The sequence below is a fragment of the Lissotriton helveticus genome, chromosome 4_1, assembly GCF_964261635.1.
Source record: "Lissotriton helveticus chromosome 4_1, aLisHel1.1, whole genome shotgun sequence".
NCBI lineage: Eukaryota > Metazoa > Chordata > Amphibia > Caudata > Salamandridae > Lissotriton > Lissotriton helveticus.
Genome location: NC_136063.1, coordinates 1,916,511,321 through 1,916,524,715, shown reverse-complemented (window position 1 = coordinate 1,916,524,715; position 13,395 = coordinate 1,916,511,321). Strand labels below are relative to the sequence as shown.

Sequence of the window (13,395 nt, the reverse complement as noted above, 5' to 3'; positions counted from 1 at the left end):
GACTTCAGGGTGGAACATCGACCTGGGGCAGACCATGCCAATGCAGACGGTCTATCTAGGTATTTCCGCCTTAGTGATGAGGACTCCCAAGGGGTTGGGTAGTTCTCCCCACTTTCAGCTGGGGGGGACGCGTGTTAGACCTGTCTGCTTCTGGGAAGACTCTAACCACCATGATTTATTTTTGTCCCCCTTAGCCTCCCAGACTTTCTATTTTTATTTTTACATATGTCCATCAGGAATTTTTTTAATGCTGTCAGGAGGCTAGGTGCTCCTTGGCGATGACGCCATTTTTCCCTCATAACCTGTGAGGCCTAGTCAGCCCCCTTGAAAATCTAGGGATCTCAAGAAACCTAAGATGGTGTCCACCAACTGCCATAACGGACACCACTGGAGGACAGGTCCATAGGTTAACATTAGGGAACTTTCTAGAATACCCTAGAGAATTCTGCAGGTCTCAGGCCACCCTATATAAGGCCAGTGACCAGCAGCCATTTTGTGCTGACCCCAGAGTAGAGGAGTGAGGCAGTGGTGAGAGGAGGTGGACACACTGAGAGCAGCTAGTTGTCATTTGAGGCTGACAGTTACTTCAGAGGATTGTTCCCCCTTTAGCCCTTGACCGATCCCTCTCTCAAGACAACAGTTATTGACCAAGAAAACAAGCTTCGTGAGAAGAAAAACCCTTCTGGATCAGCATTCCTGTAGAAACTGACAGGATCTACTTTCTGAAACTCAGTCTTATATGCCCTGCCCAGCGCTGCACCTACCAGGGTAGCGAGTCATTTGTGGTCCCCTTGGAGCACCTGGAGGAGCGAGTGCCCGATCTGTGAGGTACTTCTTCTGGAGCCGGGGGAGGAAAGCAGCAGCGTGTGAGGAGCGGCGCAGTGTGGTCCGTCTGCGGGACCCCGGGGGCACCAGGCGCGTCAGGAGAAGCGAGGAAACGCTTCCGCGCAAGCCAGTAGCGCGACCGCTTCTTTCAGCAGGAGGGGCCTAGGGTCGAGCAGGCCCAGGGGTGCAGTGTTCCCTGCGTGACGAGGTCCGGGGAGGAACACGCAGGCGCCGACGAGCAGCGCGACCTGAGAGGTGGAGCCATTGCGAGGAACGCGCATGCCCCAGAGATCAGCGCGTCCATCGGGTTGCCTGAGGTGGCGCCAGACGACTTTCCGGAGCGCCGCGTTGACAGCGGAACCCCCTACTTGTGAGCGCTTGCTGGAGGAACTAGCGCTTGGGCAACCGACCGCCCATCTAACCCCTGGTGATCCGCAGACGCAGGAAATCACCGCGTTAAGCCTGAAACGAGGCCCCCTAGCCAGCGCTGACAGGAGAACGCGCGCTTGGGCTGAGGAGGCCGGCAAGGCTCTTCCCACGTCAGTGCAGGGAAGCAGCTGATCGGGGGAGCTTGAGAGGCGGGTACCAGCTGAAGGCCTATGGACTGTGGCATATCTGCCACCCAGACAGTAAGGAGAGTGGGAGTGTGAAGAGGGAAGTGTTGGGTAAAAAGGGATAAAAGGTTGACAGCTATTTTAAACAGGTCCATAAGCAGAGAAAAGGGCCTTGACCTTTCTACTTCCCTGGAGATTCATTCTGTGACAAAGGAGAGAAGGGGTTAGGCAACGTAACCCTAGATGTGTTAACATAACCAATGAATTGGTAGGCTGTAGTAAAGAGTTATTGATGTCATTGTGTATTAATGCAAAATACCCCTGTAGAGTGTGAAGTCTAGGAGCTTCAATTAATTATCCAAGAAGTTCTCTGAATGTACTGCTGAATTCTGATAAAAGTATATGATTTACTGCTTTTTCCACAGCTGGAGGAGTGAAAACTATTTTCTCTAGTAAAAGTGCAATGTTTATTCCTAAAAGCAATTGATGTGATAACCTGTATGCTTTCAAATCCAAAGAGCCATATTATTTTTATAAAAGGTAACGGTATTTTTGCAAACAAAGGTGTTGTGTCTTTATTTTAGTGGTTCATCAATGTGTTACTGTGGGTAAGCTGTGTAAGTACTTAGCCAACGCCTGGAGTTAGCTGTAGACCACTACTGTGCCAAGCTACCATATGTAGGCTTGGGTAATCTAGGTCCAACAAGCACCATTATAATTGGCTGGCTTGTTGTCACTTCTCTATGTTGGACTCAAACATTTTTGCACACTTAAATACTACCATGGTCGCCAAAAACCTAATTTGGGGTAACAAAATCTCATTCCATAGTCAAAGAACCAGTAATCGGTCCAGAGAATGCTACAGGTGCACATTTCAGACTATTTCAAACATCCGTGAATGAGGGCCCTAGGCGCACCTTACATTTGGGGTATATTTGACAAGCATACATTCAGTAATATTACACCACCCTTTCTATTGCTGATTAGAGTTTTTTATTTTGTTTTTAAGAATTTAATTTCAATATAGCTTCAACAATCCACAGTATCAGTGACAGATATGAATCTTTCAACATGATTCAGAGCAGGTGACTCACAATGCGCATTACGTTCCTACACCTACCTCCTTTCCTCTGTTTAATTTGGATCTGTACGTCGAATGCCCTTTGAAATACACCAACAATGTGTGTGCTTAGTGGAATGCCTCCATTAGAAACCTACCACCCACACCAGTGCAATTGTGTAATACGCGACTCTGCTTTCCAAACTTTTCCCATGTGTTTGCTGTGAGTGCTTCTTTTTTCTACCTTCAAGTGTGGTTTGGAGGCATAAAATATCTTTTCCCATAGCTGCATCTTAATGGAGCGGAGTCAGATACTGGTCTCCCTGTTTATGCTTGCTAAACGTCTGCAAACGTTCAAGTCCAATGACCCAGTAATTTGGCCTCAGATGTATGTGTTTTTTCACTTATGTTTTCCCTTCATATTTTAAGAAATTCCAGTGTCTCGGTGTTATTCTGTGGTTTGTGTTGCCTGGGCTCAACCGTAACTAATAAGGCTGATTAATAGAGACCTACATCAAGTTTAAATATCTTCTCCAAAATGATTTTTAAATTACATTTGCTTATGAAATCAAGGAAGAAGATGGTATGGTCTGTGTTATGGGCATTACTCCTCCAGACATATTTCCAACTGTTTTGTTCATCATGTAGGACTCTCATTCACAAGATATTGTTTTTGATGGGAGGGATACCCCTAAGGGTACTTTATTTTTTTAATTTAAGAAGCTTATAAAGCGCACAGCTACCCCCATGGCGGGGGTGTCCCGGCGCTAACAGATTACAAGCTAGGAGAGTGAAACTGCTAGAAGGAGGTAAACAGCCAAGTTTTAAGTTTGCGTCGGAACAAAGGCTCCGTCTCAGTGAACCTCAGATCCAATGGAAGGCTGTTCCAGAGTTTGGCAGTGATTACTCTGAACGCTCTGCCCCCACTCCTGGAACGGCGGAATCTAGGTACCACCAGGAGGCGGAGGCTGTTTGATCTCAACGTTCTGACAGATTGAGAGAGTTTAAGTCTCTTTTGCAAATAAGCCAGACCTGACCCGTTGAGAGCACGGAAGGCCAGGATAAGAGCTTTAAACTGGTTGCGGTGGGAAATAGGAAGCCAATGAAGTTTTCTCCGGTATGAGGCTGCTACTTTTTTTGCATATGTGGTGTAAGCAGGGCAAATGTGTTCTCTTCATATCTCAATTGTCTTGATATGTTCCTATTTAAGGTATTCAGGAACCATTTGTCCAAAAAAACAGCAAGTTGTATGTCACTGCTTCAGATACGTTCTTGCTTACTCTATTCAGAAGGGGATTAAATCCCGCCCATTCATTACAATACCCTTTTTCATTTACTTGTGGCCTGCACATACATTCCACAAATTCAGTTTACTGGCTACAGTCTTTCATGTTTTTGTAATTTCCTTTGTGTATTAGAAACTATGTACCTTATTCCCCTATGACCGATCACTCGTGTCCTCCCCTTGTTCTCACCTCTCCTGTTGTGAATTTACTTAATTTGTAATGATCACTTTTCTTAGCAGATATGGGGTTGGGAAATCAAGTAAGTATTTTTTTAAGTCAAGGAAAACAAGACTTTGAATTTATTTTGTGCCCTGGAAAAGTAGGTACACCCCTGCAACACAAGCCCTTTGGCTTCCAGTTCACAATCTGTTACTAAAGCAAGATATGCATCCCAACCCTTAAGATGTTCAAATTTCTGCATACTTTTCATTAACACAAAATCATTACTGTTAGAGTGAGGGCAGCACTCTTAGGAGATACAGCGAGCTGTAAGCTCACCTTCCTTTGCTTACTTGGTTACAGTGTAAAAATGTTTACAAGTGCTGCAAAATATAACTATTTTGGTCTGTTAATAATGCACCCTTACTGCTGCTTTGCTTGATAGTATGGACATACATGCAGAAGAATGGTTACAAGCATTGTGCATTCAAAGTAAAATATTCCCCAAAAGTACTTGTAACTTAAAACAAGCAGTGACAAAGCCAATAGGTATTGCCTTGGCAACCTTGTGATTTACTTTGGAAAAACAAAACTAATAATAAGAAAAAAGGAACAATGTCAACACCTTCAATGAAAGTACAGATTGGCCTACCAGCCTTTGCACTGAAGAGTACTACTTCAAAGGCACATAAACACATCTGTAAAACCAAAATGCCTTATTAATAATAAAGAGAGCCACTGACTGAAAAGGACTGATCCACTTCCATAAGCTGCAGTGCAGCCTGCATTACACAGAACCAAAATGTAAATGGCACTTGACCAGAACAACAAATGAAGAGAGCTGACCAAAATCCCATCTATATATTATATATTCAGAGAAAATAGGTTATAGTGACACTATAGTTAGGGGCTGAAATGAGATATGTTAGTTGGGTGGGTGATTACCAGTAAAAGACAGTAACATACACCAAATATGGGTGTCACTTGACAGATATGCTTTGTGTCTGGCCAAATGTTATGTCCATTAACACTTGATTGGGATAAGAAAATTGGTTACAGGTGTAGCTGTTGAATTACTTCTAGTCCACATAACCTATATGGCCACTTTCACAATGACTGGATGGCGTCACTGATGTTGTAATTTGCGATGTTTTCAAAAACAACAAGCAGATGGAAGGAATGCTTGAATAAATCACAGCCACTGGCAAACCCTCAGGCAACATTCCAGACCATGTCACCAATTATGTCATTTAACATGTCATGAGTGCTATAATGTGTGAGGTCATAAGCAGGGCATGACTGTGGTGCAAGTAATAGTTAATTCACTAAACTATAACTGGCCGGTTATAGTGGTTTCTCTTTTATGACGGTCTTTCTAGTTTTGGCTGCGATCCATCTGTAGATTATTCAGAGCATGTGAAGTGTGTGGAAGCAGGAGGAGGCACTACGTAGATTTGTTGTTTCATGGTCAGTTGGATGTCGAGGATGATGCAGAGGTTACGCGCATGGTCGGTCGGTGTGGGCTACTGGCCCTGCGCTGCCTGCTGTCCCTATCCCTGTGCTGCTTGCTGATCTGGTCCCCGTGGTGCCCGTATCCAGGTCCCTGCCCGACGCTACCACACGATGCTTTAGTTGCATTAAACAAAACTTGCCTGCCTCATGCCCTTTAAAGCTAGGTGGGTCGTAAACGCTTTTTCATTCTAAGAAGTGAGTTGTGGTTCTATAATGTTTGGGAAGCATTGTGCTACAAGGAGTCATCAACAAAGGGCAAAACCAGTTTGAGCCAGGAAATGGGCCAGTTTGAGCCAGGAAATGGGCCAGAATCCCTACCTCTAACGTACACATCATGTTTCCAGTTCGAGGTCTTTCTCCTCACAATCCCGAGAATCATACAGATACAAAAATACCCTTCTATCGCTGAATACATGTCTCAGCAACCTAATGCATGTACAAGCAGGGCCAACTTACAAACCCTAAAAGAGCAGATGAAATACCTAATGTTAATCACTGCACATGCCATAGCATCACACCGCTAACACCATTGCCAAAGGCTTCAAGATGTACATCATCAGAAACTTCGTTTGTTCTCTTACCCTCACATATCAATTCACTAACACCACAAACCAACATATAAACCCCAAAAAAACTTTGCGAAAATCACTAACCTCGTTACAATGAAAATCATCCTTCGATCGTTCCTTCAAAAGCCACATCATAAACACAGACATCCTGGTGCTACCTGCTCTCGCTCCACACAGAATACAACCCTACCTCCCATAATCAGATTACAGACCCACAGTGAAGCCCTTGTTCTCTCAGACCTGGGTGTAGGCATGCTGTGCTTACTAGCATTCCAGACTCCACAATTACCAAAATGTAAGATCTCCTAAATGCTGCAACCTGATTTAAAAGACAAATATTTTAATCACCTCTCCACATGTTCCTTCATTGGCTGCCACGTCTGGCATGTATGATGTACAAGATAAGCGCAATCACCTCCAAAGCAATAATAGGCAGTGCACCAGCCTACCTAACTGGGAATTTCTATCACAGATGGCCTATCAAGAAAAGGAATCCTGAACTCACAAAGCTGGAATACATGACAAGCTAAACATCAGGAAACAAAGCTTTTCCCTAATGCATCCAAAATGTATGGTCTTTTCCGTCCATGCCTAATGGATAGAGTAAAACAATTCAGTAAATTAATGCACACCCCCGACATTATTAGAGCCCTAGCACCTAAATGCATAGCACAAGTGGCTTTTTGTCATCTTGTTAATTTTTTTACTTGACAAAGATGTCTGGAGCATTTTGTCAAACAGATATTTTACAAAAAGCGACACTCCAGCAGATGTGCAGTTATTGGGTAGAGCATAAACTAGGCTGACTGTTTTGTCTAGAATAACGATACACAATTGTGTACTTTAGCACAACTGTGTTTACGAAAGCATGATTTTTAACATGTGCATGTTTAAAACACAATAGTACGCAATATGCTGTAAAAATTTTGTTCTACAATGCAACTGTTTGGAACATATTTCTGTATGTGTGTGCACGGGATCATCTGCACAGTTAATTAAAGTGTGCAGAGCACCAATGTTCTGTAGTTACAAGTGTGAACAGTTTCAACTGCATACAGAACAGAAACAATGCGCACCGCAATAGGTATAAGTAAAAAAACAGCTATAACCTATGTGTTAGCACAGTTACTCAAGACGTGTTATTGACATGTGTTCAGCCACAATTCTGATCAAGCCTGCGTTCCATAAAAAGAAAAATTTTAAAATAAGGGTTATGTTTACAGTCAAATGTGTGTGTAAAAATATAGTCTATTGCTGCGCACCCTGAAAAACATTTCACATGGCTTTCCATAGCGTGATAAGGGATCAAGCAAGTTGAGCACTCTAAGAGAATTTGCACTACATAAAAAAATCTAAGAAATCACAAACAAATGTAAACCTGTTCAAACAAATAACGGATCAGCAACTCCGTAAAAGCACGAAAATATGAAAAATGGTCCTTTCTTAGCAGACAATCAAGAGGTAAAAATTATTAAAAGGTATATATACACACACATAGTAGTTTATGTGTAATACCAAGTTGAAAAGACCCAGGATCACTCGACGTGTGGATATAATCACTGAAGAATACAAAAAAAGTGATGGAGGAATGCCTGAATTAATCTCAGCCACTGGTAATTTGCCTGGCAGTTCGGGCTGGACAGTTCCCATTGGAGCAAGGTCAAGACTGATTTGTATATGGGTGGGTCCAAACTGAGGTGGCATGGTGCGTAAATAATGATTGTCTGGGGTGTGGCACTGAATAATTACCAGTGGGTGAGATTCATTCTAGAATTCATAAATGCAAGTCCATGTATGCTGTGATGGGAAAAAGGAAGCACAGCTTGGTGATACTACGTCTTTATAAAGATATTTTGAGTACATATTTGAAATTGATGGGAGTGGGTCCTTTCCTGTGGGAGAAGGATTTGGGGTTCCTTTTGGAGTTGCTCCTGAGAATTGCGTTTTAAAATTTTGGAGACTTCTAGCCACAGACCTATTTTTCTATAAGAGGACGTTAAGCAGAGATATTCCACATTTTTACAAGAGTTAATTTACTTTGAGTAACTGCACTGCCTTGTACGTAATGCAACAGAGTTCGTACAGGCATTTTGCTTCAAGTGGAAGCCTTTGGAGATCCTTTTGCACCAAGGTGATAAGTCTTTATGGCAGGTGTGTAGCGTGTTGACTGGAAAGATCATTCATTAAACAAGGGCAGTTTGCCTTTTAACTACTGCAAGAGCAGACCAAATAATCCAGGACCAAAGCACAGGTATGTTACAATGTAATAAATTTATATTTCTGGAACTAAGCAACCATCAACACTTGTTTAAGCACATACAAGCAATTCATAACAAAATATTGGAAATCAATAATCAGTCCCAAACAAACTGAAAATTAAGTAGAACCAAAACTGATGGAAGCCTATGTGTGATCAGTTAAGAAGTTACTGTAACAGGGATGGCCACTTACCATACATTTGTGATGTGCTGCAACCTTTCGGTTGCTAGATGTCAGTAAAATGCCACATTCCTTTTCTTTGTTGGACTTGCAAAATGCACATTTTCGTGGTCTTCCAATTTTCTTTGGCCCAATAGATGTAGACATGATGTGTTAGATGGTACAGGAATGCCCTTTATTTCTTTAAAAAAAAAAAAAAGACTGAAAAGAACCAAGAAGAATTATTTTCAAATTACTAAAGCTATTTACATACTTATTTTTAGTCTAGTTTACTTTTTGTATGGCCCTCAAGGGTGGTTGACAGTGGAGAAAGGTACCACAAATTAGAGAGACAGACAATTAAACAAAGTGCTTGAGCAAAGAGGTGGGTTTTCAACCCTTTCTGGTTCATTTAAATCACCATTTCAAAGTGTAGGTGCAAAGGAAAGGAATCTAGCATCAAACCATGAGTCTGTAATGATCTCCAACAATCACACTATTTCGAGATATAATTTGTTCGGAGAATCGGCCTAAGGCTCCTGGTTGGGGAAATAATAGTAATGTGCAAGTTGGATCCCACAGGAAAACTAGAGAAATAGCCTTCTTTGGTTGCGGTGTTATCATGACTATCTAATGTTAGTGACAGATGATACAAACCTATTCTTGTTTTATGCACTCCCAGTGATGCCAGCTTTCCCTATTTTCATGAATGGATGCCTGCAAACTCATTCCAGGACAATCCTAGGCACCCGTAAAACCTACTTGCAGCAGAAATGTACTTCATTAAAGGAAAAAAAACTTTACTATAACAAATCTGGCTGATGAAGGATTTTAAGCAGAATAATTGACTGCAAACCTCCTTATTCAAATGAGTCTATGTGATCTAGTCTGAAACTGGAGTAAGATGATGCTGCAGTGTTTCTGAAATTGTGGATTAGTCATTATAATCAAGTCAACTACAATCTGCAGATTTCAACGTTTTTTTCCAATTCAAACAGCTGAAAAGTTTCTGAAAACGCTACACACATGGGGCTATGCAGAGCCAGTCTATACCGAAATTTGGCTCGCAGTCTTTCAGCCATATTGAAGCATTAAAGAGGTGAGACTGTTGAAGGACAGGAGGAAGGGTTAATGCCTGCAGTATGAAACAAAAACCTCACACATTTTAATAAAATTAAATTATGATGTAAAAAATTATTCTTAGTCAGGAACATATTTTGCTTAACTGCGCATGCAAATTAATGTTTACATCACAAACCAAGTGTGAATTAAGAGTTCACAATTATGCCAAAAATGTACGGTCTGCGGTCTTAAATTTTAAAGTGCCTGTTAGTGAGATACATACTTAATAGGTAGGTTATATGTAAAACTGGTCAATTGGACTGTACCTTATTGAATAGAGGTGTTTCCAGAAACCTTATACTGTGAACACATAGTAAAACCAAAACGAAGAAAAGCTTTGAAACTACAGCAGAGTACAGTGTGAAAGAGCGGCTTCCTTGTAACAATTATTATAAAGGTTTATTTTCTGCCTTTTTCTCATTTTAGACTTTTTTCTATTTATTTTTCTTTCTTGATAGAAAGCCTAAATGACAGTAATAGTACCTGTGAGAATCCGTGCGAAATTATAATCAGGTGGTAAATAATACTATGAAAAGGATCTTCGGAATTTGTGGTGTTCATTATTTAAGAGTATAAGGCTTCTGTGTACTTTATGTATGGTTCTGACAGCTTTATTAAATGAGTGTGGGACAAACAATAAAATAGCTAAAGAACGATGCCACAAAACATCCCTAACAATTTCACGGTGCCTGGACGTAATTTATTTTCATGGCTCAAAAAACAAGCTTCTGAGGGCAGGTGCATGACAATGGTCAGTCAACAGGGACTTGAGAGGGAAAGAAATGCCACGACTCCCAACTGAATGGAAATTCATGTGAAAGTTCGGGGCGGTGGGTACTAGCAGCAGGGCTTCATACTTTTCACATAATCATACAAAAGGGGATTGTGAGCAATTGTCTTTCATGTATTACTTAAGCCCTGCATACATCAACTTCTGCAATATATATATACCACTTGTCATATCTACTGTATTGCAAACATGAGCTCTATATAACGTACGAGTTCAATCCCTTTATATGCCAAGAGCACGTGTTTGTGAGAAGAGCTTTTAGCAAGGCAACTCTGCTATATGTAGCTCTAAAAGCCCACCTCATGTAACCATTATCGAAGGACGTTCTAGCGCTAGACTTCAGTGTCCTGTGAAGAGCTAGCCCTTCACTCATAATAATGTATCCCCTGTGAAGAGCTAACCGTTCAATCATGATATATCAGTCTCCCGAAGCCCAAACAACTAGGGAAATGGGACGTGTATACACAGGATATTCCCAAGCTCTACAAACCTCTACAGACGAGGTCCGACACATAAATATATAAATCAAGGAGAGATGCTGCAAGACTTATTCTACTAAATGTGTTTAGGGGTGTAAATATCTTGCATCCCTGAGTCTTTTCTGGCTTCCACGTCCCAGTGTTTCTCACAGCATACCTTGCATTCTGACACGCCCTGCCCAATTACTCATGTCATTCCACATCTTGATCAAATTCTACTTTCTTCACTTTCCACTTTCACCTGGCTGCTTATTTGACTCTCTCCCATTTCTTCCTTTTATATTTGCTACTCGGAAGCCTATGGGACTTTTCTTTTTAGTTCAGCTTTTTCCAGCCTTTCTTTGTAATTAAAATGGTACCTACACTGGCTGGTACAAGAGGAGAGCAAAATAAAGCAGCACTGTAACAAAGCACATTGGACTCACACCCAAATGGTTCCTCATAAAGACCAAAAAGTAACAAAAATTAGACAATGAAATTCAACTTCACAGTAATGACGTTGCTAGTTATGGTCTCAACAGACCCCTGACACAGACAAAATAACCTCAGTACTATGTTACAATTGGTACTGTGATGTATGGTGTTCATTGAGCGCCACTAGTATGAAAACCTGCTTCTAAACCTGGTTGGTAATTCACTGCTACAACAATAGTTTTTCCCACTGAAGATATAAGCATAAAGGTATTTGCTGTTACTGTCTATTTGATGTCACTCTGAACCCTTCTGTGAAAAATATCCTGGGAATTAACTGTAACCCATCGATAATTCTGCATCTTATGTATGGCTTTCACTCAAAGCCACTGTTGTGAATACCAGATTATACATCTGGTTATTCACTGATATGACATTCCAAGAGTAGAAAACAAATATTTTTACAACTGTTGCCATGTCATAACAGAATTCTATGATGCTCTGATGCAACTCTCAAGAGGTTGTCAATGCAGCACTGGAGAGCAGATACTACTACTTTGGGAGGGAAGGAACCAAGGGTGGTGTGTGTGGGTGACAGGCAGATATGCATTTTTCTATTTAATTTGGGACAGGGAGTAAATGCCATATTATGAATGGCTCACCCATTGCTCCGCTGCCCCTGCATAGCAGTCGTAAGCAGGGTACATGATTTGGGGCGGAACATACATATTATAAAATTATAGATGGGTCAAAGGGGAAAAACAGTGATCTCATTTGCTTTGGGCTTCTAAGTGACAACATAGACAACTCAAGCTTTGCTCTTGTTATCTATATAATACATGGAATTCTGCAATTCCTGTAAAAAAAAAAAAAACTCCTTAATTTCTTTATAATAGGCGACTTGTGAAACACACAGTTGCCTACTATAAAAAACTAAAGGCAAAATTCAACTGTAATAACTTAATACAATTGTTTCTAATGTCACAATGCCTGCTACCAGAGCCAGCAGTCGATGAGAATGGCAGGTCAGGTCATGGAGCATAATTAAAGCCGCTGTTTAAAGAATTAAGACTAAATGCTTCTTTTCTAGCTGTACTGACAAACCGAATGTAAATATTTATGGCAACATGTTTATATTTTTTGCTCGGCATAGGTAATTATAATAAAAGTTAAATGAAACTCACTTGTATTAAACTGTTTCTCATATGTTTTTTGCAAAAAAAAAGCCAACTGCTGTTTTGATGTGTTTAATTTTGCACTAGGAATCCTATTTGTATTCTTCATTTTTGCAAACATGCTGTCTCTTTCACATGAAAGAGTGACGCACCAAGGATTTAAGTGGTTTGTGGGAAAGGTAATGGTGTGACCATGTATTACACCAACTGCCTTATATGCGGATATTTCAAGTCACTTCACAGCTCCATAAGCCTATAAAGGAACTCAGCCTTCAGCCTCGTTCTGCTCTATGGTGATGGACCTTCTCAGCGACTTACATTATCCTTATAATGTATGGCAGGGAGTACTTTATCCCATATATGATGTCACTATGAACCCGCTCAGTGAAAAACATCCCATTACTCACTAACTGAGCAATCAAGAATGGCACATCTACCCCTATGTTACCCTGCTTACGTGAGAGTGGTGGCACAATTAAGATTCGAGGGCAGACGCTGCACACGTTTGCGGATCTGTACCCTAAAGGCATCTTCCGCGACCTGGGCACGTGCGGGGAGGGACACCAGGAGTCATTTTCTGACTTGCTCTTATACCACTCGCTGAAGGCGTCCTGTAAAAAGATGTGGCCCCAGTTCCCCGAAGAACCATAGCAACTTGTGGCCCTTCAGAATCTGCTTTCTACACCCTCCCCCAGAAAACTTGTGTCCCGATTGTACAACTGTATGCAGAACCAGTCACCCATTGTAGTGCCTTCTTCACAGCAGGCTTGGACTGCGGACCTGGAGGAGCCCCTTACGGAGGAACAGTGGGAATTCTGTTGTGGTCAACTTACGATGTTATCACCCAATTACAGGCTGAGATTAATACATTTTAAGTTTTTGCACAGATATTACCGCACGCCAATATCGCTACACCGCATGGGTATTAGGGAGAGCTCTGAGTGTTGGAAATGCGGCTGCGAAAATGCCTCCTTTATACATGTGGCATGGAGTTGCCCGAGACTGGAGCAATACTGGCTAGACATCTTCACTGCT

The 13,395-nt window shown here is 41.5% G+C and overlaps 1 protein-coding gene across 7 annotated transcripts in view; it reads right to left on the bottom strand.

Moving 5' to 3' along the window:
- The window catches only part of PHF6 (PHD finger protein 6), a 467,171-nt gene that overhangs the window by 440,382 nt on the left and 13,394 nt on the right, over positions 1-13,395 (bottom strand). For 4 of the 7 annotated variants that reach the window (XM_078688561.1, XM_078688563.1, XM_078688562.1 and 1 more), the window contains exon 2: positions 8,417-8,605. In XM_078688561.1, the coding sequence (XP_078544687.1) occupies positions 8,417-8,551 (135 nt within the window). In that variant the 5' untranslated portion in view covers positions 8,552-8,605. The remainder of the gene's footprint in view (positions 1-8,416; positions 8,606-13,395) is intronic. The other 3 variants (XR_013610659.1, XM_078688560.1, XM_078688565.1) reach the window with 1 other exon arrangement.